Raw genomic sequence first — 27,949 nt, 5'->3', positions numbered from 1 at the left:
AGTGATGGTCAATTTATTTTTGTAAATGTACCTGTAATTAAAACAATGATGTTAAAATTTTGTTGAGAATATTTTATATGTAATTTAATGTGATTATATGATGGGTGTGATTTGTGAAATGATTAATTTAAAATTCAGTTCATTACTACAGGTTAGTGAAGCTATAGATTAAAAGAAATATACATCTATTAAAATTCAAAATGTTGTTTGTCTTAACTTTACAATGACTGCATTATGTAACTTTTTTTCTAATATTATTTATTTAGTTTTGAGCCATACAAAATACTCTGGATTGCTGCATTTTTGTAAAACAATAACTGACTTTTAAAATACTTTCCATTTTAAAACTCTCCTCCGCATCCAGGGAATACATCGGCTCTTCCGCCTTTTTTTTTTCTTTCAGAAGAGCAGATGCGCTCTTTTGAAAGTGCTTTCTTCCTCCGAAAGAGGAGGTTTTTCCAAAATTTGGCCCAGTGAAGACATACCAAATTTTGGAAAAGCTTCTTCCGAAATCTATTGGAAAAAGGTATGCAAATTGCGGAGCGCAATTTGCATACCTTTTTCTGATAAAGCCCCATGATGTAGACATAGCCTCTGTTAAATAAGGTGTTGGACTCATTATGAATGGCTGCTTAGACAGAGAGATGTTATTTCCACCTCTCCAAATAGAGATCACTGGTGTCCAAAATGTGACCCAGCAAGTTGACTGTGTTAGAAGACAATTTATATCTGTTTACATGTTGCATATGTGTTCCTTGAGCTGTGTCCTGCAGTATTTAAATAGATGTTTCTGAGTTAGACAAGATAGAGAAGTAGACAGGGGTGTCATTTTTCCAGGAGCACATGGAGCAGCTCTTATGTGAGCTGCATGTGCTCTGAGCAGCTGCTCCTCATTTCCCTCATCATGATGCTTTTTCATTGTCTGCTTACCTATTGGCGCAAATGTCCTGGATGGGGGAATGAGATTAGTATCCTAAGTAACTCTAACTAGTGCAGAAGAGTGGCTAGCTGCTCCCTTCCTATACAGTCACCTAGGGCAAACTAGGAGATAAAATTAAGATAATCAGAGGTCCAACAACAATTTTATCTATCCCACATAGTTTAGAGCAGCATGGAGAATTTGTCTAACCTGTGCCAGCAAGTTTTATTTACCAAAGTGCATTATAATCGTCCTACTTACGTTCCCTGCCCAGGATGCCACTTGTCACCACTGCCATGTCCTCTGCACTAGAGTCTTTGGTCAGAGATATAGCAGCAAGCAACACTGGTTCTGTGCCCACTGGGGACTGCCACACACTCGGGAATGGATTAAAGCCTGGGGACTATTCCTAGGGCCTCACTTCCTGGAGTCAGGTGGTTACATAAAATTTCAATTTTCATTTTTTAAAGTAAGTTTCTAGCCCTCATGGATGAAGAAAAATATTGAAAATGTGCTTCAGATGTAACCAATAGCAGTGTAAACTGAGTCAAGAGAAAGCCTGCAATAATAGCTTTGAGGCATGAATGTTCCATGATTCACAGTGACATGTCAGTTCCAAGCCCCGATGCTTTGAGGACCTCTGCTGATGCCACTTCAACTGAATACTCTGGGGGTGCGTCTAGACTGGCAAGATTTTGCACAAAAGTGGCCGCTTTTGCACAAAAACTTGCCAGCTGTCTACACTGGCCATTTGAATTTGCTCAAGAGCACTGACTTTGTAATGTACAAAATCAGTGCTTCTTGAACAAATACTTTCACCCTCCCGCTTGGGAAAAAGCCATCTTGCGCAAGAATACTTGTGCAAGAGGGCCAGTGTAGACAGGGAAGAACTGTTTTGCGCAAAAAAGCCCCGATGGCTAAAATGGCGATTGGGGCTTTCTTGCTCAAAATCGCGTTTAGATTGGCCATGGATGCTTTTGTGCAAAAGCATCCGTGCCAATCTAGACGCGCTTTTGCAGAAATACTTTTAACGGAAAAACATTTCCATTAAAAGTATTTCCGCAAAATCATGCCAGTCTAGGCGCAGCCTGTGTGTGGCCAAAGGCAAAGAGTGCTGTAGTCCCAGCCCTTGTACCCAAGCAGATACCCCAGCAGTTAGAGGGTAGGTAAGGGAGAACCCTCTTATTGTCAACCTTTTCTGCTGAACAGGCAAAGAAGACCTGCTGCTCACTCTTGATAGGACAGAGTGTACCATGTTGCTGCTCTAACTGCTGTAGGAAGGGAGGAGAAGTTTCCTGTCACTGTCACTCCAAGTAGTGAGCAAGGTTGGGCTGAGCAGAGCCTGCAGGAGCTCAGCCATTAGGGGCATGTCTGTCACCATAGTGCAACACTGCCACCAGGGTGGTAGCTTTTGCTGCCTTTTCACCATCTGAAGAGCACAACATTTGCAGAATATGGCAGAGAGTCTACCTCACAGTGTTGATTGTCTCCTTTAAAAAAAATACTATGTTCAGTCCTCAGGCTAAAACGGTTGGACACTTCTGATGTTGATATTACGGATGCTGTGTTTTCTTTCTCATCAGAATATTGCTGATTTGATATTCAAGCCTTCCTTTACTGTTCTGGCAAGGTTAATTTAAAGGACAATCCATTCTTACAGCAAATACTGTGGTTGCTTTTTCATTAAGGAAAAACAGTGAGAAATAAACTAAGTCAGACTCTTAATGTTCTTGACATTTTAATAAATGAATGTTTAATTGTCAGTCTTGGTGAATACATTAGCTAAAATGAAAAAGCTCAACAGCAACACTTTAACCTCTTTTCTGTTGACACTTTGGTATAAATGATAATGATGGAAATTGAGAGCAGACCAATTAAAATGGAAAAAACTTTAATTTCTGGAGGAGGTTAAAGTTTCTCCATTACAGGCATTAAGGTCCAGCCTTCACTACAGAAACTACTAGTTAAGACAGATATTTTTCAAAGATTTCAGAAGCTGTTTGTAACTAGCAGAGTTGCGCTGTTGCTGTAAGTAAAGAATAAATGTATAGTTTTTAAAGACCATTCTCAGACAACTTTATTGGCTGCTTGCCTAACTTTAAATCTTCTATCAAAACCCAGAAGCTGAAGGTGCCTTTGTAGAGTATGTTTCCGTGTATATTTTAGCATACATATGTGTAATGTGCATGGATTACATACATTTATGTACACACACTCATATCACTTATACAGTGGTGCTAACAATGTGATTAAATTAAATGTGTTTTATTTAATCCACACATTTCTCTTGCCTGTGCTTTTCCTATTGCTGAAAATCATACCACTGAGCATCAGCATCAAATAGACATGGATTAAATTTCAGCCCACCCTGAAAAATAGAAATGTAGGGATGGAAGGGCCCTAATGGGGTCATCCAGTTCTCCCTCTTATATTGAGGCAGGATTTAGTAACCCTAGACCATCCCTAACACGTGTTTTTTCTAATATGGTAAAAACCTCCATTGATGAAGATACCACGATCCTGTAGGTAAACTTGAAGTGCTTAAATACCCTTATAGTTAGGTTTTTTTCCTAATAGCCAACCTAAAGCTACATGACTGTACACTAAGCTGATTGCTTCTTGTCTTATCCTCAATGTATGAGAAAACAAGTTGATCACTGTCCTCATTATAACAGCCCTTAAACATATTTGAAGACTATTATCAAGTCCCACCATAGCCTTCTGTTTTCTAGACTAAATGTTTCCTTCTGCCCAATTAAATGTACAATTAATTCACACTCCCCCTACACCCCCGCACCCCGCTAAAATAAAATAAAACTGTCTCTGGCCTAAAACCCAGGACAGACAATATTCAGTTTTACAACAGTTAGAAGGCTGACTTGGTCCAAGAGGTAAATATAATTGGACCACTTGGAAATAGTGACCATAATGTAATAAAATTTAACAACCCCAAGGTGGAAAAACATGTCAGCAGCCCAACACTGTGGCATTTAATTTGAGAAAGGGGAACTACACAAAAATGAGGAGGTTAGTTCAACAGAAATTAAAAGGTACAGTGCCAAAACCGAAATCCCTGCAAACTGCATGGAGACTTTTCCTAACACAAGCTCATTTTAAATGTATACCCCATATTACAAAACACAGTAAGAGAACCAAAAAAGTGCCATTGTGGCAGTGAGGGATAAAAAGGCATAATTTAAAAAGTGAAAGTCAAATCCTAGTGAGGAAAATAGAAAGGAGCATAAACTCTATCAAATTAAATGTAGAACTCTAATAAGGAAAGCCAAGAAGGAGTAATAGCAACATGTTTTTTAAATACATCAGAAGCAGTAAGCCTGCAAAACAAACAGTGGGGCCACTGGACAACTGAGATGCTAAAGGAACACTCAAAGATGATAAGATCACTGCAAAGAAACTAAATGAATTATTTGCTTTGGTCTTCTTCGCTGAGCATGTTAGGGTGATTCCCAAACCTGAGCCATTCTTTTTAGGTGACAAATCTGAGGAATTGTCTCACATTGAGGTGTCATTGGAAGAGGTTTTGGAACACATTGATAAACTTAACAGTAAAAAGCCACTGAGACCACTGAGATGGCATTCGCCCAAGAGTTCTGAAATAACTCAAATGTGAAATTGCAGAACTATTAACTGTGGTTTGTAACCTATCCTTTACATCAACTTCTATAACTAATTATTAGAAGATAATTAATGTGATGCCAATATTTACAAAAGGAATCTATATGTTATCCTGGCAATTAAAGGTCAGTAAGTCTAACATCACTATAGGGCAAATTAGTTGAAACTATAGTTAAGAATAGAGATGTCAGACAAATAGATTAACAAACTTTGTTGGGTAAAAGTTAACATGGATTCTAGAAAGGGAAATCATGCCTTACTAATCTACTAGAGTTCTTTGAGGGGGCTCAACAAGCATGTGGACAAGGGGCATCCAGAGGATACAGTGTACTTAGGTTTCCAGAAAGCCTTTGAAAAGGTCCCTCACCAAAGGCTCTTAAGTAAAATAAGTTGTCATGGGATAAGAAGGAAGATTCTTTCATGGATTGATAACTGGTTAAAAGACAGGAAACAAAGGGTAGGAATAAATGGTCACTTTACAGATTACAGAGCGGTAACTAGTGGTGTCCCCCAAGGGTCTGTCCTGGGACCAGTCATATTCTAATTATTTATAAGTGATCTAGAGGAAAGGATAAACAGTGAGGTGGCAAAATTTGCAGATGATACTAGACTGCTCAAGATGGTTAAGACCAAAGCAGACTTGAAATGACTTCAAAAAGATCTCAGAAAACTAGGTGATTGGGACAATAAAATGGCAAATGAATATTAATGTTCATAAATGGAAAGTAATGCACATTAGAAAAAGTAATCCCAACTATGCATGCAAAATGATGGGAATTAATTTAGCTATAACTACTCAAGAGAGAGATCTTGGAGTCATTGTGCATAGTTCTCTGAAAACAGCCACTCACTGTGCAGTGTCAGTCAAATAAACAGAATGTTAGGAACCATTAAAAAGGGATAGACAATAAGACAGAGAATACATGATTACCGTGTTATAAATCCATAGTACGCCCACATCTTGAATACTGAGTACATATATGGTGAACTCATTCCAATTAGCATTGGAAAAGGTTCAAAAAAGATGATTTGTGTTTTGGAATGAGTGCCATATGTACAGAGATTTTTAAAAATTGGACTTTTTAGCAAAGAGGAGACTAGGAGGAAATATGATAGAGGTCTATAAAATCATGACAGGTATGGAGAAAATAAGGAAAAGTTATTTAGTTGTTCCAATAACATAAGAACTAAGGGTCACCAAATGAAATTAATGGGTCGCAGGTTTAAAATGAACAAAAGGAAGTTTTTCTTCATGCAGCACATAGTCAACCTATGGAACTTCTTGCCATAGGATGTTTTGAAGACTAGGACTTTAACAGAGTTTAAAAAAACTAGATAAATTCATGGAAATTTGGTCCATCAATATTTATTAGCCAGAATGAGTAGGAATGGTGTGTCTCTGTCAGGGGCTGGAAATGGATGAGAGGAGAGGAATCACTTGAGGTTTACCTGTTCTGTTCACTCCCTCTGGGGCATCTGGCATTGGCCATGTCAGAAGTCAGGATAATGGACTAGATGGACCTTCGGCCATACCCAGAGTGGCCATTCTTATGACAGTCCATAACTCATGACTTTGCAGAGATAAATCTGGGGTCCAAATCCTCAGGCACAGGAGAAGACATGGGCATATTTCTTTTCTACTTTTCACTCTCACCACCAAATTTCCAGTCCTAAGGAGCAGCTGGATGTCAGTTACAGCAGCTTTAGGATTCTGTTTCTATAGCTAGAATGGATCCCATGGATTGTTCTGCTCTCAGAATCCCTGGAGCAGAGTGGACTCTAGTTCTGCCTTCCCTTGCCTCTGATACATCCTCTACAATATCCACTATTCCTGGGGTTGACAGGAGAAGCTGGCACAGAGTTAATTTATGCAAGTCTTACAATTAAAAATCTCTGAAATATTTATAAAATTGACTTTCTATGCGATGAGAGATGTCAAATGGGATATGGTTATTATTTTTTAAGGGTTGACTACTCCCCCCCCAAAAACTGGCTGGAACTTTTATCTTCTATCACACACTAACCTACAGTCTTGAAGGGAGGAGGAAAAAAATTATATCTTGTTTGCAAATACCTGTCTACTTTTCCCATCTTCTATGCCCCATGTCATCAAATGGAAATTACAAAAATCAAGAAATCGATAACATTAATATGATCTCAAACTGGTAAATAAAATTTTAAAAACTGCCATTTGGGGATTTACTTACTGAAAGTCCTTATGTATTTAAAATCATTGAAGATGGGCATTAATAGTAGCCTTTTAATCTAGCTTTGTTTTTCACTGTATGTTTATCAAACAATAACCAACTGATCTAAGTGGAAATTTCTTGTAATGAAGTATTTTTGTTCACTAAAATCTTCACTGTAAGGAGACACTGGATTGATGGTGGGGTATTACTTCATGCTGTCCAGTTTCAGAACAGCACTTGCTGCTCTGGAGGACCTTTGCAATACCCTACTGTCATTCCTAGCATTAGCCCATGATAAATTGCTGCATTCCCATGGGCATAGCAGAGTGAAACCCAATTATAAAGGAAAGAGATCTTATATAATAAGTAGTGAAGTGTCACTATAAAATGAATGTAAGTCAGCTGAAATGCATTTAAGTAACTCAGGAATTTGTCCTTGTTTCACTGTAAACATAGGTATCAGTATAGCTGAGTTCATTATAAGCAAATTCCACTGTATATCACCTTTGAGTACTACATGATTGGACTTAGATTGCAAAATGAAAGAAACTCATTTGATTTTCTGTTTTAAGTATTTCTATTTTTCACATCAGGGTACAGTGTCTGCAAGGCATAATTTAAGTAAGATAGAGTTCATTTAAGTTCCCAAAAGTACTTTCAATTGCAGAGATTTTTTGTTGTTCCATGAGGCTTTTTTTTTTAAATTGGTTTTACTTTTAAAACTTTTAAAAATTGTATGCATACAAAGTTTCTGTAACAGATAAATCACATTGATTGATGTGACAAAATAAATAATTAGCTTACATTTATCCATGTTAAAACTCTACTAACTTTAAAGGATGAATATCAAGAGATTATTTTCAAATCTGATTATTAGCTCAAAGGAATCCTGCTTTAAAAATGGTATTCAGAATATGCGAAGTAAGCTCATAAATAAAATATTTCAGTTAGGCGCTTCAACCAAAAGTTGCCATTATCTGATTTAGTCCATCAGGTGAGTTCATATATTTGAAAGATTTTTTGAACTGCGGTGCTGAAACCCTTGGCAACAAGTGTTTTGGTGCTTGATAAACAAACATCTAAAAGAGCTCCTCACTTTACAAGCTCCTAAATCACTAGTTGACCAATACTAGGGTGGGACTGAGTGCCATACCATGCAGGCATGCCTTACATATTATTCTTTCCCTTGCAAGCACTGTTCATTCTGAGCTTCAGAGGGAATTTCAGTTCCCCACATGGGCCAGCATGTGTCCCATTGACACCCCAGATAGTTTGTCAGCAACAGGAATCAAACCAGAGATGTCTGAGTTTTAATGCATGTTTTCACTGTCTGAGCCAGAAGGCTCATTGTATTGGCTTTGGCTGAAGCAGATTCAGCAATCTCAGGATTATCTGGACACCACTAGGGGGGACAGACTGTTAAACCTAAAAGGCATGACTTAAATATTAAAAATGTATTCACCTGAAAGGTTTGTTCATATTGTTAAAAAAGCATGAATTCATATGCATATATGTAAAGTAAACACAAGTATACATACTGTTCCTTTCTAAGTAGATGCCTATGAGCATATGAAAAAATATTCCCACCATTACTGATAATAGTAATAGTAATAGACTCCAGCTTGGAGTCCCAGAGTTTAGATTCACTATCTAGGCTTCTGAAGCTCTCTTTGAGAAATGAAGTTGTAGTCACCAGCTCTCTGATGGAGCTTTTATTTAAAACACTTCAGGAAGTCTTAGGTCTCTCTCCCAGACACCATCTTTTCTTCCTCACGCCAACTTCACATGGAAATCTTGATTCCCTTTAATTTAAATATAACAGTTTGCTATTTTTAATAGCTGACTTTGCATTGCTTATATTAGTATTTAGCAAATTGTAGACATGCCTTGATTAGATTAAATTACAGAAATAGACGTGGCCTCATCTGTTAAGAGTCAGTGAATGAAAAGATCTGAGAGTACAGGTTGGACCTCGCTGGCCAGGCACCTTTAGGACATGATTGGTCCCAAACAAGGGGATTTGCCAGATCAGGGAAGGTCCCTCCCCTCGTGGCCGTGCCTAGAGCTCCAGCCTGCCCTCAATGCTGCTTCAGCCCTCTGAGCAGCTGTAGGGCTCAGTGGCTGGGTTTGGAGCTCTGGGGCTAGGGTGGAAAGACGGGGACGGAGCCTCACAGACTGGGCCCGAGATTCCTGGCTACTGCTGGGACTGGAGCTGGAGTTCCCCAGCCACTGGAGGCAGAACATGGCCAGGGCTCTGCAGCCGGGGATGGGGCCAGAGCTCCCTGGCTGTCACTGGGGTCAGAGCTCCCTGGCCATGGCTGGAGGCCCATGGCCAGAGCCAGGCTAGAGCTCCCCGACCTCTGGAGTCAGGGAGCTCTGCTGGAGCCAGAATTCCCTGCCATACTGTCCACCCTCACACACACACTCTGGGCTCCCAGCTAAGCCACTGGTGCCACTTACAGCACTCCTGCCCTACTGCCAGACCTCCCTCTTCCTGGGCTCTGTGGTCCAGGAACATCCGTGGGTCCATGCTGGACCATGAATGTTACCAGGCCAGGGAGTCCTGGTTAAGGAAGGTACAACCTGTAGTAGCCTTTAAAAACATTAACTGATTCTCATGACATTGTATGAAGGAAGGTAAATATTAATATACCAGTTTTATAGGCAGGTTAACTGAGACACAAAAGAGTTTAAATTGGCAGTGAATTAGTAACAGAACTGAGAGCAGTAATTCCAATTCTAAGTCACTTGCTGAAGACATAAGAACATGCCTTAATCATTTGCTTATTACTAACTGAAATGTCACCAACTAAAACATGTCTTTCAGCTCTGGCTTGCTGATGATTGCTGGCTACAAGCAAACTTATATTTAGGTATTCATCAGGACTATGCGTTTGAAGACCAGAGGCCATATTGTTTCAGTGTCATGGTTGGACATGGCAAGAGTCATTCTTTTAACGTAGAGCTGGGCAGTGAGCTTGTGGCATGGGAAAAATCATTTCAAAGAGCAATTTTCTTGGAAGTTCAAAGAACAGGGGTAAGTAATAAATTACTTAATTACAGCAGCCATTGTACTGCTAAAATAAGTGTAACAAATAGAACCTTTTAGACAATTATATCCCGTGTCTGTTTTTGTGATTTTTATAAAATTGATGTTCATAAAGAAACAGACAATGAAGAATACATGAATGTACATGATTTACTGCTTTTGTGTGTTTGGAAATACTGAATGCTTCACTGGATCATCAGTAGAATTATGGATGTATGCAATTTCACAACTTCTCAAAGCAGCAATATTACATTTATATAGAAAGTTGGGGTGGGGGATAACAGTAATAAAAAATGAGAAGATATACATGAACAGGCAGAGAAGGGAAGGAGAGGAATTCAAATGGTGAGGGGAGAATAGGTTAGATTAAATGGAAATCTGACATTCTCTAAGCTATTTCAACATAATTTATGTAGAAATGGGGTCCAAATTTCTTCATTCACATAATTGGTATCCACAGCAATAGTAATTCTTTCATTGACTGTTAAATCTGACATATCATAATGCTATTGATCTTTTCTTAGGCATAAGCCTACTATTCCATTTTTGGAAAATCATGAAAATAGTGACCTTTGCAGCAGTCAAGAAACAAAGATTTTGAGGCAGTTATACCCAGTTTATAGAAGAATATAGCATATAATTTTTGGATGAGGTTTATCTGCTGAAAGCTGGGCAGTCTTTTTAACTTATGAGTCCACCTTGTTTCACAGCTGCCTAAATATTTGACAGTACCATAGTATATGCATCAGGATTCCTTGTTGTTACAGTGCCAACTAACATCAGAAAATATAGCCTTTATCTTGTACAACTTCTTTGGTGTCCCAATATATTCTTTTATTGTATCAAACATAGCTGATATCCACAAAGGCATGTTTTAACATTATGTAACATGCTCTGCCATTTGAATTCTTTTAAAAGCTATGATGTTTCCTTCCCATATTTTAATGAAGAACATAAAATTAATGAGATTCCTTTTCATTAGCAATGTATACACAATGAACATGGGCATGTGATACTTGGGATGCATTTAAAATGTTTTCATTAGTTATGGGTCCTCTGGCAATCTTAGGGCACCCAGACTAAGCTTATAGGTTAGCAAGTATCTTAGTAGTAAGCACTGCCATTCCAGCCAGTTTTTTCAAATTATAGCTTTGTTCCTAACTTGCAAATCTGGGTTACCTTGGGTAGTTGATTTTGCATAATTGCAAGGTTGAAATTGAAACCTCTTAGCTAAGACCTTTTGCGTAGCCACTGCTATATGCATCATGTTTTTCTCCCTCGGACAAAAAAAAATAAGAGGAGACCTGCAAGGGGAATAGAATGAATTACTATCCATTCATTTTCTACCATTGTGGGTATAAGGATGTTAGCATATTGGAAATGGTTTGATACTTGTAACATAGCTAAAAGCATAATTGTGATTTTGTAGGTCTGGGAGTGCAATGCCTCCATGGGCTACAGAGATCTGAAGTATGTTAAGTAATAATTATGGTAAAAAATCAGGGCCTTACAGGAAGGCACTAATAATGCTATTAATTTTTCTAAAATAAGATTTAAGTATATATATGATAGGCTCCTTGCTGATGCCACCTGTTTACTTCTTCAGATTTTTATATCTAGATACACTGTTGCTTTAGTTTACCCAGGGGAAACTCCATGGAGAGAGAGTCCTCCTACAAGTTAACTGGTATATTTACAGTAGATCTATTTTTTTCAAATTTATTTTGTAACCAGATATTTATTTGAATTTTTGAATTCATATAAGAGGGCAGGGATTGTTGTTTCTAACTTAGATATCTATTTTATATTTTTAATAATCTTGTGAATACAGAAGCTAGTATAATAATCACATAAACAATGATTTATCTATGAGCATGCACTCTGACTGGTATGTGTCGTGACAGCTCAGAGAACAGATGTTCCAAATAAAGTATTATAATCAAGTTACCCTGATTGTAATAAATAGAAAATCAATACACTATTCTGTGGAAATTCTTTGGGAAAAAAAACTGGTTCTGAAATTTCTGTTGAGAAAGTGTAAGTTCATTCTCTTGTTATGCATAATGTTTTAATTTAAAAAGAGTGCAACTTGTCCACTTGTTCTGCTCTCATAATACACACAAATGTGTGTGTATGAATTGAGAATGACTCTGTTGACATCAAAAGAGTTATTCCAGTGTAAAATGTTCTGAGCAAAGCCTCTGAGTTAAATGGGGAATCTTAAGCCTCAAAAGTAGGAGCAGGCACTATGTAGATGACAAAATCTGTCTCTGCCCAAATCTTTTCTCAGATATAAAGATGTGTTGGGGATTGCACAGCTGGTCTGAAAGCAGAATTAGTTTCATAGTATTGATTTAATTCAGATAATCTCTAAAACTGTGCTAATAGGGTATTATCATTATGTACAGTAAGCAAATAAAAAGCTGATTAGCTTGAGCTTTATCTCCAGGTGCACTGGATCAGCTCTTGGAACACACGATGGAGGAAGGACAGAGATGGCTTTCCTTCTCCCACATTCCAAAGTCCCAGACCCACTGGGAAACTGATTCAGCCTCTGGTACAAATTAGCATGGCTAACATAACGTGTGCTGGTTCTTTAGTGGTAATACTAGAGAAGAGTATGCTCCATTATTAGAAAACACACCACTTCATATCTCCAGCAGATCAAAAATATGCTACGCTGTGGGAAATGGCACTTTGAAAAGGAGACTTTGCGGGGCTAATGACCTGGCTCCTGAACTCTGAAAGAGGAATGTCATCCTGTAAAAGAACTTGCTGAATCAAGCAAGTGTGGTGTTTTAGATGCTGCTTGTAATTATTAGAACTGGGAGCACTGGCTGTTGGGAATCTGGAAGCACAGGAAACAGGAAGGAGGGGCGAGGAGTTGGGCCAGGCCTGAGTGAGAGCTATAGAGGGGAGCAGCAGCAGCTTTGTAAAAGAGGTTTCACCTTTGGTAAGTAAAGGCCTGTTGAAGTTTGTTACTACCTGGCTTGCATGATACAACAGCAAGCAAACCAATGACAACATACTCAGAGATGTTTTGTTTTCTGAGATGGGCACACTGGTTGCTCAGGAGACCAGGAAACTGGGACACCAGGCCTGGAGCCAGCTACAAAGCCCCGTGGTGCACAGGGCAGCAGCTGGGTCCCCAGGTGCAGTGCTGGCAGCAGAGCCCACAGTGCAGGAGGAAGCAACCAGGACCTTGTACACTAGGCTTGGAGCCCAGTGTTGCTGTAGCACCCCATATACTCTTTTAGTTCCTGCACTAATGATGTTAATGATTCTTCCCACATAAATTCTTCATGTCCGACCCACCAGTTATCCTATTAATTGTGTGAAAAGCAGACAGTATATAACTAAATTGTAGAATAACAAGGAAGAATCAAATGACTTTGAAGCAATTTTTTTAATTATATGTTTCTTCTATGCTTATTGTTGAGTCTCAAAATTTTTTGTCCTGGAATATCTGGGAGGTATTATGTAAGTGAAGAGACAATTATCCCTTTATGCATAACTATCTCTCCTTTGAATTCAATAAACTGCTAGCCAACAATTAATAGAATGATGATGATTCATTGTTCATATTTCAGTGAACAGATTGGCAACTACGGGACACATCTTTGCATTAGTCTGTACACAAACTTATCCTTCCAACTTAATAAACTTTTTTTTTTTTGCAGTTCTCTGAAGTTTTATACCTCTGATTCTAAAGTCTCTTGAAAACTCTTTTCCAATTTTTACCCGCTTTGATTCCTCCATAGTTCTCCTAAACCTCAACCTGCCACATGTTTCTAATTGCCCACAAGCAAAATGAGGGTTTTTTTTTCATGGACTCATTTGGAAAAATACCCCTTTCAGAATCTTAATCACCCCACTCACAGGTTCCAATTCATAGACTCTATAGTAATAATCAAAAGTGTTATCGTATTATAAACTATGAATTAATGTGCCATTTTTATAACCTAGTTTTTACAATAAATACATCCGTATTTTGGAGGAGGGTGGCTGCAATTGTATTCTCATCAAAATGTTTTGAATAAAGGCATGGAAGACAAAATGGGAATTAGTGAAAAATTACTTTCTGATTTATTATGTGTTACCTTTCAAGACATGTAAAAGCCTAACTGAAACCTTTCACTCATATTTCTTCTTAGTGTACTTAGTCCAGCTGAGTTAATTTATTCCATTAAGCTCTAGGATATTGTTTTCAAAGCAGAACTGTAAAGCATTTAAAATGCTGATAACAAAGGTTACCTGGAAACTTCTCTTCTCTTTTCACATGAAATATTATGTGATGAGGAGGCAATCATGATGTAAACTGGTATATTTGTAAAATTCTTTGGAAATTGTGAGAGATAATAATGTATGCTGCTTAAACCCTTTTGGCAACAAAACATCACTAGCTATTACCTGCAGCCCCCAGCTAAAACCTTTCCTACACAACATCAAGGATCTACGACTTATCATGGATGATGATCCCTTAGTCTCACAGACCTTGGGAGGCAGGCCAGTCCATGCTTACAGACAGCCCTCAACCTGAGACAAATACTCACCCCCAACTTCACATCTCACAACAGAAACACTAATCCAGGAACCAATCTCTGGAACAAACCCCAACTCTGTCCACACATCTATCCTACTGACACCATCACAGAACCTAATCACATCAATTATACAATCAAAGACTCATTCATGTGCACATTCACTAATGTAATATATGCCATCATGTGCCAACAATACCCCTCTGCCATGTACATCAAACAGACCATACTGTCTCTATGCAAAAGAATAAATGGATACAAATCAGACATTAAGATCAGCAACATACAGAAACTGGGGGGGGGGGAGTGCTATTTAACCTCCCTGGATACACAGTTTCCTACTTACAAGTTGCCATTCTCAAGCAAAAACACTTCAAAGACTGCAACGAGACACTGCTGAGCTGGAATTCATGTGCAAATTTGACACCCTGAAAAGAGGTTTAGAAACATGAAGGGGTTCTCACATTACAATAGGTAATTTCCCCTTCAGGTACTCTCAACTTTTCACCACTGTTGGAAATGAGCCACATTCACTCTGATTTAATTAGTGCTGATGTCACACCCTCATCTCTGTATCTCTTTCTTCTTTTGGTTTCTTTTTTCTTCAAACATCTGAGGAGGTGAGCGGTATCTCAGGAAAGCTTATGCCTTCTTGTGTGTGTATTTTCTTTTGGCAATAGTACCCATGCTAAGGACAGTAGGAATATAAGTGACTGTTGCTCATGTCTGCTTAAAAGGCTGCCACAGAATCATTCACCCTTAGACAGTCAGAAGGCCATTTCTGAAAGGTGCAAGTGCTAGCAGAGAGGAAGGTGTCTGGCAGCGTGGGATCCAATGAACTCAAAACAATCACCTTCCTGTAATTATAACCAAGGAGTGGGAGAGAGAGCCCCTGGCAAGAAAATTTCATTAATTGCATTTTGCTGAAGATGTCTATATTGTAATTATCAATAGTAGAGCGCAGAGTAATTTGGACAGGTGGAGTATAAGACCTTTCAGACCTATTTCTCAACAAGGCCATTTTTGCTGGGAGTTTTTTTTAAATACCTTCTGTCACATGCAATCAAAGACAAAAGCTTGCTCTTCCAAACTATTTTCAGAAGCATCTGGGATAAGTCATCCTTGACATAGAAGAATTAATATCTTGACAGAAGTGAACACCAGTCACAATTTTAACAAGGGACTCAGTGAACCCCCATTAGTCCCCATAGCCACTTATTTATGGAAAACTTACACATGGCATCAGTCTGTCAAGTCCCTTTCTGAGTTACTTACAAGACTGTTAATGAGTCAAAGCACAGATTAATATTGCAGAATGTCTTTGTTTTTTTATTGGTGAAGGAAGAAAGATACTGCGCTTAGAGTGAACACAAAGTTTTTAAATTTTCTTTGTTTCTAAATGTGATGCCTTTTACTGTATTCCTGATCCTCCAGATGGAACTACCAGCCCTCTCTACACCCTACATGTACTCCTTTCTTACAGTTTTCAAAATGAATTATCTGGTTCTCAACTGAATATAGGATAGGATGGCTGAATGTTTTGTAAATTTCACAGAATTCTTTGATTATCAGGAGAGAACTGCATCTTTGCATCTCTCTATCCAGTAACATCAAAGGAGATGGTTCATTTTTTTTAATTGTATCCTTTGGTATATATGGTTGTGACAATTTTCTTCCACTATTTGATCTGAGGAAGTGGGTCTGGCCCACAAAAGCTCATCACCTAATAAACCATCTTGTTAGTCTTTAAAGTGCTACATAGTCCTGTTTTTTGTTTTATCAAAGAAGAACTGATCCATGTCAGTATGCAAGTGTATTTCAGGCCATGTCTCCATTTACTGGAAGATCGACACTGTGGTGATGGATCTTCCAGGGCTCGATTTAGTGGCTCTAGTAAAAACCTGCTAAATCGAATGCTGAGGGTGTCCCCGTCTGTGTCGGTACTCTTTGCTGTTGTGAGGAGTAAGGAAGTCAACAGGAGCATTTCTCCTGTTGCCCTCCTGCCGTGGAGATGGTGCCAAGGTATACTGACTACAGCTGTATTGTTTACATAGATGAAGTTACAAACCTTAAGCCAACTTTCCTGGTGTAGTGTAATGTAAACTTGATCTCAGTGAATAGGTGTAAATCAATTTGGAGAGAGTGGCAAGGACAATTCAATCAAAGGTAGGTTGCCTTTCAACTGGAATTGATCAGCATTGTGTTTTGCACTTGTGGTTTGATGCTAACAGAAGGATGAATAAAAAGTTTGAAAGCTCATGAATTTTAGGTTTTCATAGTGAAGGAGTTACCTTAAAGAAAGAATGCTTTGAAAGAAGGTCTGGCAAAAGCCTTCTGTTAGCATGTAGAAGAGTTGCCCTGCAGTCAATGTAAGAAATAGAATAAGAAAAATATTCTCACTGTTGCTTAAAAGTTTAGTATTAACAATTATAAACAAAAAAATTTAGAGTTAAATATTAAATCCAAGACATTTATTTCCTACTTTTAGTTGTGCAGGAATGCTGTAAGAACAAGTAAATGTACATGAATGAGAGGAGAGAAATGATGGAGGAGTAGGAGTGAAAATGAACTTTTTAGACATTCAGAAACATTGTATAAGAGATTAAATATAGGTATCCAAACATTGTTTTATGCAGATCTATTCTCTCAGGTTGGCTTCCTCAAAAAAAATCTGGGCTACATCAACAAATGTTTATTCTCTGTTTTTACAATAATGTAATAAAGTAGATTCTTGAGAAAATAAAGTATAAATATTATATCCAGTGAATGCTATAGCAAAAAGTCATGAAGCAAATGAAACTGCTCCCTGCAGTATTGATAGATTTGGACAACTTCATTTCATAAATCATGTATATTGTTTGGTCAAAAAATATTATTTGGTGTAAGATACTACATAGTCTAAGCTCTGATGTTGGGATCTGGCTGAATGCATGTAGAAAACTTGATTAAGGCTGTAACACCTTTAGCCATTCTCTGCTGTGTTTTCATTAGTGATGATACAGTGTCAAAACATTGCTGTTCCAAGACAATATTTTCTCTTTGATGTTCCAACTCAACAGGTTGGCATTTGTCTCAGGATCCTAAGAGTCAGATCAGAAGCATTGACCTTGCCAGTCAGTCAGAATTTGTTGACCTCGGTATTTTGCACAATTTACGTACCTTTTTCCAATAGATCAGTGTAGTCTAGACATAACCAGAGTTATTTGTAGAACACCTCATAGTAGTAATAGGAAGAGCATCATAAAATACTTTGAAAATTTACTCCATGCTCTCCAGTGAAAAACAAACCCTACTATAAATTCAGGTGCGATATTAAATAGCAATTAGATTGTTAGATTTATAGGGTCATTAAAATATAATTATCAGTTTGTTACCACAAGTACCAGTTTAATTACACAATTAAGTCTTAGATTGTTTTCATTATATACAGGAAGCTTACTATAATACCAATTTACCTGGTCATTTTTAGTTATGTCATTGAAGCCTGATTCATTTTGAATATAGTGCAAACAGCAGCAAAAGTTTACAAAAGTTTGAATAATTCAGTTTAGCAATATACTATGCTAAATTATAAGCATTAGGTTATATACCTCTTAACATTGTAAATAGGACTAGAAAATCTTAATATGAAAAGTATATTAAACAAATGATAAAGTATTTCCTAAATGTGTTCATATATGTTTTATTCTTTTGATATAAAATAGAATACATCTTACTTGACATTTAACACAAAGTTCATATTACAATACATTCATGTTGTGGAAGGACAGTAAAAGTGCTAATAAAACCATAATACAATCCTATAAGCATTAGCAAATTATTCAAAGCCTTGGTCGACCAAATGAGAACCATAAATTCAAACAACTCTGAACTTTGGAAGAGTTCAGATCATGGTCTGAACCTTGTGCCCTGTACCTATTTTAATTATGTTTGGGAAAATTTCCATAGAATTAACTAGGAAAGATACCAGTTGGATTCTAGCAGTTACTCCACAAATATTACATATATAGAATTATATCCCTGCTATAATTTAGAACTCTGTTAACTATCTGAGTTAAAATCTCTGAAGAAGATTGTCATTCTGAATTATATTTTCTATGAATGTTCTATCTGAAAAAGAACCCTAGTCCAACCACCTTTGAAGTCGGATAAAATAGAGATTTTAGAATCCAGTGTTTTGGCTGAGAACCATCTTTTCTTAAAATCTATACTTTCCTTTTCCCCAGAAATTCAATAAAAGCACCATTCCATTCATTTAATGAGCAAATCAGTCTCATACTGATGTTTCCCATGTGAGTCTTCAGACATTTGCCATATGCCAAATGCATGTTCTCTCAGCTCTGTTCTCTTATGTTCTCATAGTTGCTAGTGAGAATTACTTGTCTACAAACATCCAAATAATAGTGAATCTGCTAAATATAGGGCTGGTAAATCCATACATATGTGTGTTCCGTTTGTTGCAATCATATAGAATGCTATTGCACCATAGAACATTCTGAGGACCAGTCTTACCAGGAGTATTATGCTGAGAGGCCCTCCCGATAGTCCAACTTGCTTTCCTGTTACACTGACCAATGAGATGAAATCCTGGTCCCACTGAAATTAATATAAAGCTCCCATTGACCTGAGTGGGACCTGTCCTTCACCCTTAATGCTTTCTGATATTGCTTCTTCCTGAATAGACAGGTAAATAATACCTTGTATCTCACATGTTACTTCCTAAAATAGATTAAACTATCATGATGTGATGCAATCCAGGTAGATCTAAAATAGATCTCCAACTGTTGTAAAGCAATGCAGTTCTGTTGACTTCTACCACCTGGGGATCTGCTCCACACACAAAAGGGAGACTTGGGTTCAAGTCCCTGCTTCAATTAATATTTAATTATTTAGTGCAAAGTGGAACAAAGCATTTCTTTCATTATATGCAGTCAGCCTGAACAGAAATACCCAGGGCATGACTTTGGAAGAGATATTTTGCACTTTGTATTGCACTAGGGTACTTAGACTAATGGATCTGCCAAATTTGTGATGGCACAATGTACTTGCATAAGACATATATTTCATTGACTCTATTGCAAACACATGTTTCCTGAGAGAGAGAGAGAGAGAGAGAGAGAGAGAGAGAGACCTGGGCACATCTGGATCAAAATGCCATCCACCCATATCAGAGGTGGGAGAAATTGATGCTGTTGAAAGGGGGACTCTCACAGTGGAAAGGGCAGGAGATGTTTGCCAAGGGACAAAGGTAGCTTCTTCTCTAGGAGTCTCTGGCAAACTCTAGCCATCTGGGAGAGAGGGGTGCGGAGTGGTCATCATTTCCCAAATCTCAGGATTTAGTTCAGTGCAGAAGCCATGTGGATCCTCCACTCACCCCATCCTTCTGAATTAGTAATGGAAACCCAGCCTGACAGATGCAGCAGTTCTAGCTGACTGCCTAATCAGGGAATCAGGAATTAATTTTTTCTCCAGTTGGCAGAGAACGAGGGAGTTTATGCCTTCTTCACAGCATCTTCAAGCCACAGTGGGTTAAAATTTAACTGAAGTACTGGTATTTATACTTTGCAACTTGCAGCCATTTCCAGTGTGGTTAAGAGAACAACATGAATATTTTCCAAAAGTAAAAGACCTTACCTGCATGCCTCCAGTTTCCATCCCGGACACACCCCACGATCCATTGTTTACAGCCAAGCACTGAGGTACAACCGCATATGCTCCAACCCCTCAGACAGAGACCTACACCTACAAGCTCTTCAACAAGCATTCTGTAAACTGCGATACCCACATGAGGAAGTGAGGAGACAGATTGACAGAGCCAGACGTGTACCCAGAAGCCTCCTGCTACGGGACAAGCTCAAGAAAGAAACCAACAGAACACCACTGGCCATCACCTACAGTCCCCAGCTAAAACCTCTCCAACGCATCATTAGTGATCTACAACCCATCCTGGACAATGATCCCTCGCTTTCACAGGCCTTGGGAGGTAGGCCGGTCCTTGCCCACAGACAACCTGCCAACCTGAAGCATATTCTCACCAGCAACTACACACCGCACCATAATAACTCGAACTCAGGAACCAATCCTTGCAACAAACCTCGGTGCCAACTCTGCCCACATATATACACCAGCAACACCATCACAGGACCTAACCAGATCAGCCATACTGTCACTGTACATTCTCCTGCACATCCACCAACGTAATATATGCCATCATGTGCCAACAATGCCCCACTGCTATATACATCGGCCAAACAGGACAGTCCCTACGTAAAAGAATCAATGTACACAAATCTGATATTAGGAATGGCAACATACAAAAACCTGTAGGGGAACACTTCAATCTTCCTGGACACACAATTGCAGATCTAAAAGTAGCCATCCTGCAGCAAAAAAACTTCAGGACCAGACTTCAAAGAGAAACTGCTGAGCTACAGTTCATCTTTAAGTTTGACACAATCAACTCTGGATTAAACAAAGACTGTGAATGGCTTACTAACTACAAAAGCAGCTTCTCCTCTCTTGGAATTCACACCTCCAGATCAGCTACTAGAAGTGGGCCTCATCCTCCTTGATTGGATCCACCTGGTCATCTCCAGCCTGATCCTGGCCTGCATATTTATTCCTGCATCTGGAAATTTCCACTACATGCATCTGACGAAGTGGGTCTTTGCCCACGAAAGCTTATGCTCCTACACTTCAGTTAGTCTATAAGGTGCCACAGGACTCCTCGTCGCTTTTACTCTGTCTGTGTCATTCTGGACCCTATCCCTGCCCTCCAGCATATCTACTTCTCTCCCTAGCTTAGTGTCCTCTGCAAACGTGCTGAAGGTGCAATCTGTCCCCTCATCCAGGTCATTAAGAAAGATGTTGAACAAAACTGACCCCAGAATTGACTCTTGGGGCACTCTGCTTGATATCAACCTCCAACCAGATATAGAGCCATTGATCACTATCCATTGAGCCCTATGATCTAGCCAGCTTTCTATCCATCTTACAGTCCATTTATCCAATCCATACTTCTTTAACTTGCTGGCAAGAATACTGTGGGAGACCATATCAAAAGCTTTGCTAAAGTCAAGGAATACCACATCCATCACCTTCCCCATATTCACAGAGCCAGTTAACTCATCATATAGAAGGCAATCAGGTTGGTCAGACATAAGTTGGCCCTGGTGAATCCATGTTGATTATTCCTGATCACTTTCCTCTCTTCTAAGTGTTTTAAAATGGATTCCTTCAGGATTCTCTCCATGATTTTTCTAGAGACTCTGGTGAGGCTGACCCATATGTAGTTCCCCAGATTCTCCTTCTTCCCTTTTTTAAAGATAGGCACTACATTTGCCATTTTCCAGTTGTCTGAAACCTCCCCTGATTGCTACAAGTTTTCAAAGATAATGGCCAATGGCTCTGAAATCACATCAGCTGTCTCCTTCAACACTCTTGGGAGCATTAGATCTGGCCCCATGGATTTCTGTATGTCCAGGTTTTCTAAGTAGATCTGAACTTGTTCTTTCTCCACTGTGGGCTGCCTACTTCTTCATACTGTGCTGCTTAGTGCAGCAGTCTGGGAGCTGACCTTGTCAAGGTTATTATATACAAATAATTCTCAGTGTAAACTGTCAGGTTTGGTCTTGTGATTAGATTATTGAATCGTTGGCACAAGTTATTTTCCACATGTATGTACTACCACTGACTCCAGTCATATTCCTCATGTTCATAACGTTCTTCAATTGTTTACTTGTTATATCTATTTTAATAATTTATTTCATTTCTCTTCTTCTAGTATCTGTATTGCAAAAAACCATACATCTGCTAGATGTGTACTAGATATACTTCTCAGGAGAAAGTTCCAAATGTTCCATGTAAAATCTTCAATTCCTCTTTTATTGTAATGTTTTGGATAAGTTATAGAACAATCATTTTGAAGGATTTAAGAAATGACAGGCAAACTTTGCAATGTTCAAAGGGAATTGTGCCTCTGACTTGAATAGAAGTAGTTGTGGCCTTCAGTTAACATTTGTTCAATGTTTTAGAATGATAAAGTGTGAAGTTTTGTTGTACTTTGTGGTTTGCAAGCTCACCAAATTTGAAATGACATAAATCACCAGAATCAGTTTATATTGGCTATTTTCCTGTATATCAAGGCTATACTATATTTTTACTAATCAAATAAAAATTGTGTTTCATTAAGTCTTTGTTTGTTATTCAGTGACCACGGATTTAGTTGATGACTAGTTCCATGAAAAGTATTGTCCAATTACATTAGGTCTATGTTCATTTTTTTTTAAATTCATACAAATAATTTTGTTTTAAGCACAATTGAATAAAGGTTTAAGATGTTTAGCACTAAATATGACTATTAAAAAGAAAAAATAGATTTTTATGCAACATTCCTATTAGGGATATAACAGGGTAGTCAATAAACTGATCACCAAAAGCGTATCGGTTAATGCTATAAACTACATGCATTTCCCTACCTGCTCCTCCCCCTGCCTCCCCGCATCCGCCAATAAATTTTTTAGCCAGCTGGCTCAGTCCTGGCTCACTTTGGGTCTGGTACCTAACCCTGCTGTGGCTCTGCATTTAAATTATATTAGGAACCAGGCGGTCAAGCTTGTGCCAGGTCTGGGAGCTCAGACCCTCCCCCTGGACAGGGGGTGCTGCCACCCCACACTACTGCCTCTTTATCAGAGGCAGCAGCACAGGACACCAAATTGCCGGTCTGTGGGGAGCTGGTTTTTAAACTAACCCCCCTTGGAGACCAGCTCCCACCTGGCATCCCACGCTGCTGCCTCTGTATCAGAGGCAGCAGTGTGGAGTGGCAGGGAGCTCCTCCGGAGTGAGGCCAGAGAGCACTGGCTGCCTGTCCCACCCCTGGGCAGTATAGAATAATCGACTAACTGATAAGAATTCATGAGGTTACTCAACCATTCAATTAACTGCTACTTAACATCCCTAATTCCTGTTTTAGATAACAGTGCATCAATTATTTGCAATTATTTGTTATTAATTTTATATTGTTTTGTAAATATGTATGGATTCTGCAAAAGCTATATGTGCAAAAAAATAGAGACCAACAATTTGTAGTGTAGAGGCAAAATCCAGTTCTGTGCAGAAATACGAAAAACAGTAAAAGTTGCTTATGAATTTACAGAGGCAATGATTTCCTGAAGCAGGTATAAATTCATTTTATTTCATAGATTATAATATTGTCCACTTTTTAATGGTTATTCTAAAAAGTACATTTCCAAAATATGGTTGGTGTAACATTTGTATTAGTTCAGAATGATTAATGCAACAGTAATATTTTTATCTTCTATTTTGACTGATGTAAAGCACTGAAAAGTAAGATTCCTCCTATTGAATTATAAAGTATGAAGCTGTGTTAAGATTAAATGTATATATTATATATTGAATCAATACCACGAAAATATCATTGTGATAGTTATAAGTGGAAGGTAATCCTCCCTCACATACATTCAAGTATAAGAATTAACGAACTGAGCCAGTGTTTCAGGTAGGATGTGGAAATAACATGCTTGGTAGCACATTGGTAATCAGAGCACTAAATAGAGTTCTGCAGGTCAATTCTATTAAAATGAATCTATACAACAGCACTTTTCTCAATGTATTTTTTACTCTTACATGAACGATATCACTGAATTTCATTTTGTTCATGGGAGATTTTATTTTGCAAAGAAAATCTTAGAGTATGAAATACAGTGAACTCTCTGATGCCGTCTGCAACTGTTCTTCATGAATGTAATTTTCTTTTTCACTATAAATTCTGCATACTCAGCTATGATTCTGCATGATAACTCCAAAATGGCAAACAATATTAGTAAAGATAAATGTTAAATAATATTTTGTAAACCAGTCTATATCTGCAAGTGGTGGGAGGTAGGGGAAGGGGATTAAGAAAAACTCCTAATGCTCAAGGGCTACATTATATATCTGTATCTATTTGTCCTCTGAAAATTAGTCAGTCATCAATAAAATACTGCTATACTAATGCAGAAATTAATGCTTATAAAATCACCAAAACTTTAGATTGCTGCTAAAAATGACATCGTCAAGGACTGTTTCCAGTTATTTATAATTCAGAAGGGAAAAAAAAGTTCTGTGATAGAACCTGAAATATGAATTTTGACCATGTAACAAATTATCTAAATGTTCATGCCTGAATGGGCTAGTGAGAATTTCAGGAGCGCCGACAAGCTCTGCAGGCCCTGGGCAAGGGGAAGGGGCTCTCTCTGCACTCATGAAAGGGGCAGGGCCTTGGCTGGAAGGAGAAGCCAGCCTTCCATGCTGCTTGGAGCATGGTGTGCCCCACTCCCAGCCCTCAGAATCATCCAGAGCACACAGCACGGTACTCAAAGCAGTGATTTAAGGGCCCAAGGCTCTTGAATTATCAGGCCCCAGGAACAGCTACCCTTTTCCCTCCCACCCTGTCGGTGGGTCTAGAAGATTCCCAGTGCATCTGTCTAGTTCTGGGTCTCTGTGCACTGCATTGTTGAGAGCACCCCAGAGTTTCTAAAACAGCCTTCATATGAATTTAGTTCATTCATTTCCCTTACCTCTTATCCTGCTTGCTTTCTATACAGATTCTTGGGGTGGTTGCTAGCTGGGCTGGGTTTTCTACAGGTCTCCTTGGAAGAATGTCAAAGGCTATTTAATCACACTTTCAAATTAAGGCTCAGATTTTTGCCCCATGGATTTTACATTGAGGAGAGGTGATCTGGCTGGGTGGTATGAAGTGCTGCACTAAGATTCTGAATCTGCAAGAGCAAAATGTATGTCGAACCATTAAAGTTAAAGGCCAGAGGGGACCATCAGATCATCTAGTCCTGTGGTTCTCAACTGGTGGTCCATGGTGATTTTTTCAGTGGTCCACAGGAACATTGTCCAAAGTCACACGGCGTGAGCAGGCACCAAAAACCTGTTAGTGAGAAATAAATTTCAAACCAAAATGTTCGTTGTCTGTTCTTTTTCATCATGTCTCAAAAAGGAGGTGGTCCATGACATTTTTTTTAATTGGCCTGGTGGTCCGTGAACTGAAACGAGTTGAAAACCACTGATCTAGTCTGACCTCCTATAGACTCCAGCACACCAACACCAGGCTTGAGAAAATCTTCTATGATTCTACGAACGCCACCCAGAGCCTGCACACTAAACTCAACTGGAATTAGACTAAAGAATTACAGCTCACAGGAGACTAGACTACTATGTACCACAATCAGAGAATAGGAACAGAGGTGCTCCAGGGTCTGAGGGCTACACAGTGGCAGGGAAATGATTAATGCGATATATTCAAATAACCCTGGCAAGTGACTAGCATCCACCTACTGTAAAAAAAGGTGAACTTCTCCCCAGCCAAAGTCACAGCCCATCTGAGATGGTGGAAAAATCCTTTTTAATGCTCCATATTGTTCTTCTTAGACCAATAGCATGTGAGCTAGCACCAGTCAACCAGGCACCTAAGAAAGCACAATTGCTTGGTGTTACCTGAGAGCCTTATGTCAAAACTTCCCAAAGCCCCATCTCTAGTAGGACTGCCAACTATGACTGAAGCTATCCCAGGAGATTTCTCCACATTTCTCCCCCCTCCATATGATATAATGTCATTTTTTTAAAATAGGGTGACCACATTTCCCTATGCTGAATATAGGACTCCTGGTAAAATTACTCATATCCAAGCAAGTTCAGTGGTAATCAATCAGAACTACGCAGTACAAAAAAGTTTAAATTCACATCGGGTTGACTGAGCCCCTGTTAAAAAAAATACTGCATAGTTGGAGTCTTTTGATTTACCTTCGTAACGTTCAGATTTGTAGGTGGCGAGGTGACACACATACACATTCCCATACACCTCTCTCACAGGAATGGGGGTGACTGTAAAGACAGTGGTAAGCAATTCTACCTGGGGACCTACAGGGTCAGGGTGCAAACAGGCTGGGAATAGCTTCCTCCCAACCACTCAAAGATACGCTTAGCGAAGTTTTCCCAAATCAGCACTATGTGAAGCTATGGCAAATACAGGGCTTGGATCCTCCTAGCCAGCACCTTAGGGGAATTGGTTTTGAACTTTCCCTGGGTTCCAGCTTAATCAGAGGTAGCGGGGGAAGGAAGGAGCCTGCCAGCCTGGCTGTTGATGATCTGAATGATCTGACTAGGGCTGGTTCTCCTCACAGGTCTGGGAGCAGGACATACCCCGCTGCAGGGGATATGGAGGAGCAGTGGGGCTTTGAGGGGTGTGAGAGGCACAGCAGGGAGAGGACAATGACAGGGGAAGCATATGAAAGATCTATTTATAGGCAACAGAGGTGACACACAACCAGCCATGGCCTGCCTTGCACCACAGCCACCACAGCAGCCAGTGCTGGCTGGAAACAGAGCAGGCAGGGGGTAAGTCTGCTGACCAAGAGCTGGCACACAGCAGGGACCAAAAGGCAGAGTGGCCAACCCCGCACACTGCAGCTTTTCTCAATCACTAGCCTTCCACATACATACCCATCATCACCCACTGGATCCCTCCACTCACCACTGGTGGGAGATTAGCTTGCGAGCTGGGATTCAGCCAACAGTAGGACCCACCAGTACCGATGGAAGTGGTGAGACAGAAAATATGGGACAATTTGCCCATTTTTAAAAACAAGTAGGAGCACCTCAATGAGGGCTTAAAAACAGGACATCTGGTCACCTTATCTTAAAATATCCTGTTAAAATCTACCAGATTGCTTTGAATTGTCATGGGAAATCTGTGCCAATTCTAGGGAAACTCCTGGCCAATGCTGTGCTTTCATATATTTGTCCCTGCCTCTGTAATTTCCACACCATTTCATCTGGTGAAGTGGGTTTTACACATGAAAGTTTGTGTCCTAACAAATCTTTTCATCTCCAAGTTGAAAGACTTGCTCCTCCTTGCTCCAGCAAAATGTTTAAGTTGCATGAGTAGCATCACACAGAAACTCCATGGCAGAGGCAGAAATTGAATCCAGTTCTCCAGCATTCAAGTAGAACCAGTGCTTTTTTTGTGATGGTACTGCCCGGTATTCAGTAGTAGCACTCCACTGCACCTCTGTATGCAAATGTCCTACCCTCCCCCCAGCTTTTTTTTTTTTTTTTTTTTTTTGGCTCAACAATTTTACCCCTGGAGTACTGGCACCTTTTTTTTTAATACAAAAAAAGCACTGAATAGAACCATCCTTTCTCATCTGACAATCCCCTGCCTTCTTCACTATACATCCAGCAGCTTCTGCAACAAATGAAGCAGTGGTTCTACAGATAAGAGCTTCATTCAAAGCACAGCCTAGATTTATTCCTTAACCAGCTCCATTCTATCCACTGAATGTTTGGTCCTGTTGGAAAAATACTGTCATAGTAGTAGTGTGATCACTATGGATTACATTTCCATGTTGGTGATTGCTATAGTCATCCAGAGGGATGTGTTGTATCCTTCCTGACATGGGAGTCTATCTATTGACTTTGATTTTTATCTGCTTCGGTTTAACTATCCAATGTTCAGATACTTACTGATGCTCTGTCTCTCACCCCCCTCTTTTTTTTCCATCCCCCCTCCGCTTCCCCTCTCCTATTTATTTCGGGTGTACACATC

General features: G+C 39.2%; 1 protein-coding gene across 3 annotated transcripts in view; it reads left to right on the top strand.

Annotated features, from left to right (window-relative positions):
• SNTG2 (syntrophin gamma 2) overlaps window positions 1-27,949 on the top strand; it is a 463,781-nt gene that overhangs the window by 399,047 nt on the left and 36,785 nt on the right. For all 3 annotated transcript variants that reach the window (XM_075923561.1, XM_075923558.1, XM_075923560.1), the window contains exon 14: window positions 9,572-9,781. In XM_075923561.1, coding sequence (XP_075779676.1) covers window positions 9,572-9,781 — 210 coding nt within the window. The remainder of the gene's footprint in view (window positions 1-9,571; window positions 9,782-27,949) is intronic.

This window comes from Pelodiscus sinensis, chromosome 3, assembly GCF_049634645.1.
Source record: "Pelodiscus sinensis isolate JC-2024 chromosome 3, ASM4963464v1, whole genome shotgun sequence".
In the NCBI taxonomy this organism is placed as follows: Eukaryota; Metazoa; Chordata; order Testudines; family Trionychidae; genus Pelodiscus; species Pelodiscus sinensis.
The sequence above is the reverse complement of the archived record's forward strand: the minus strand, read 5'-3'. Positions and strand labels throughout refer to the sequence as shown.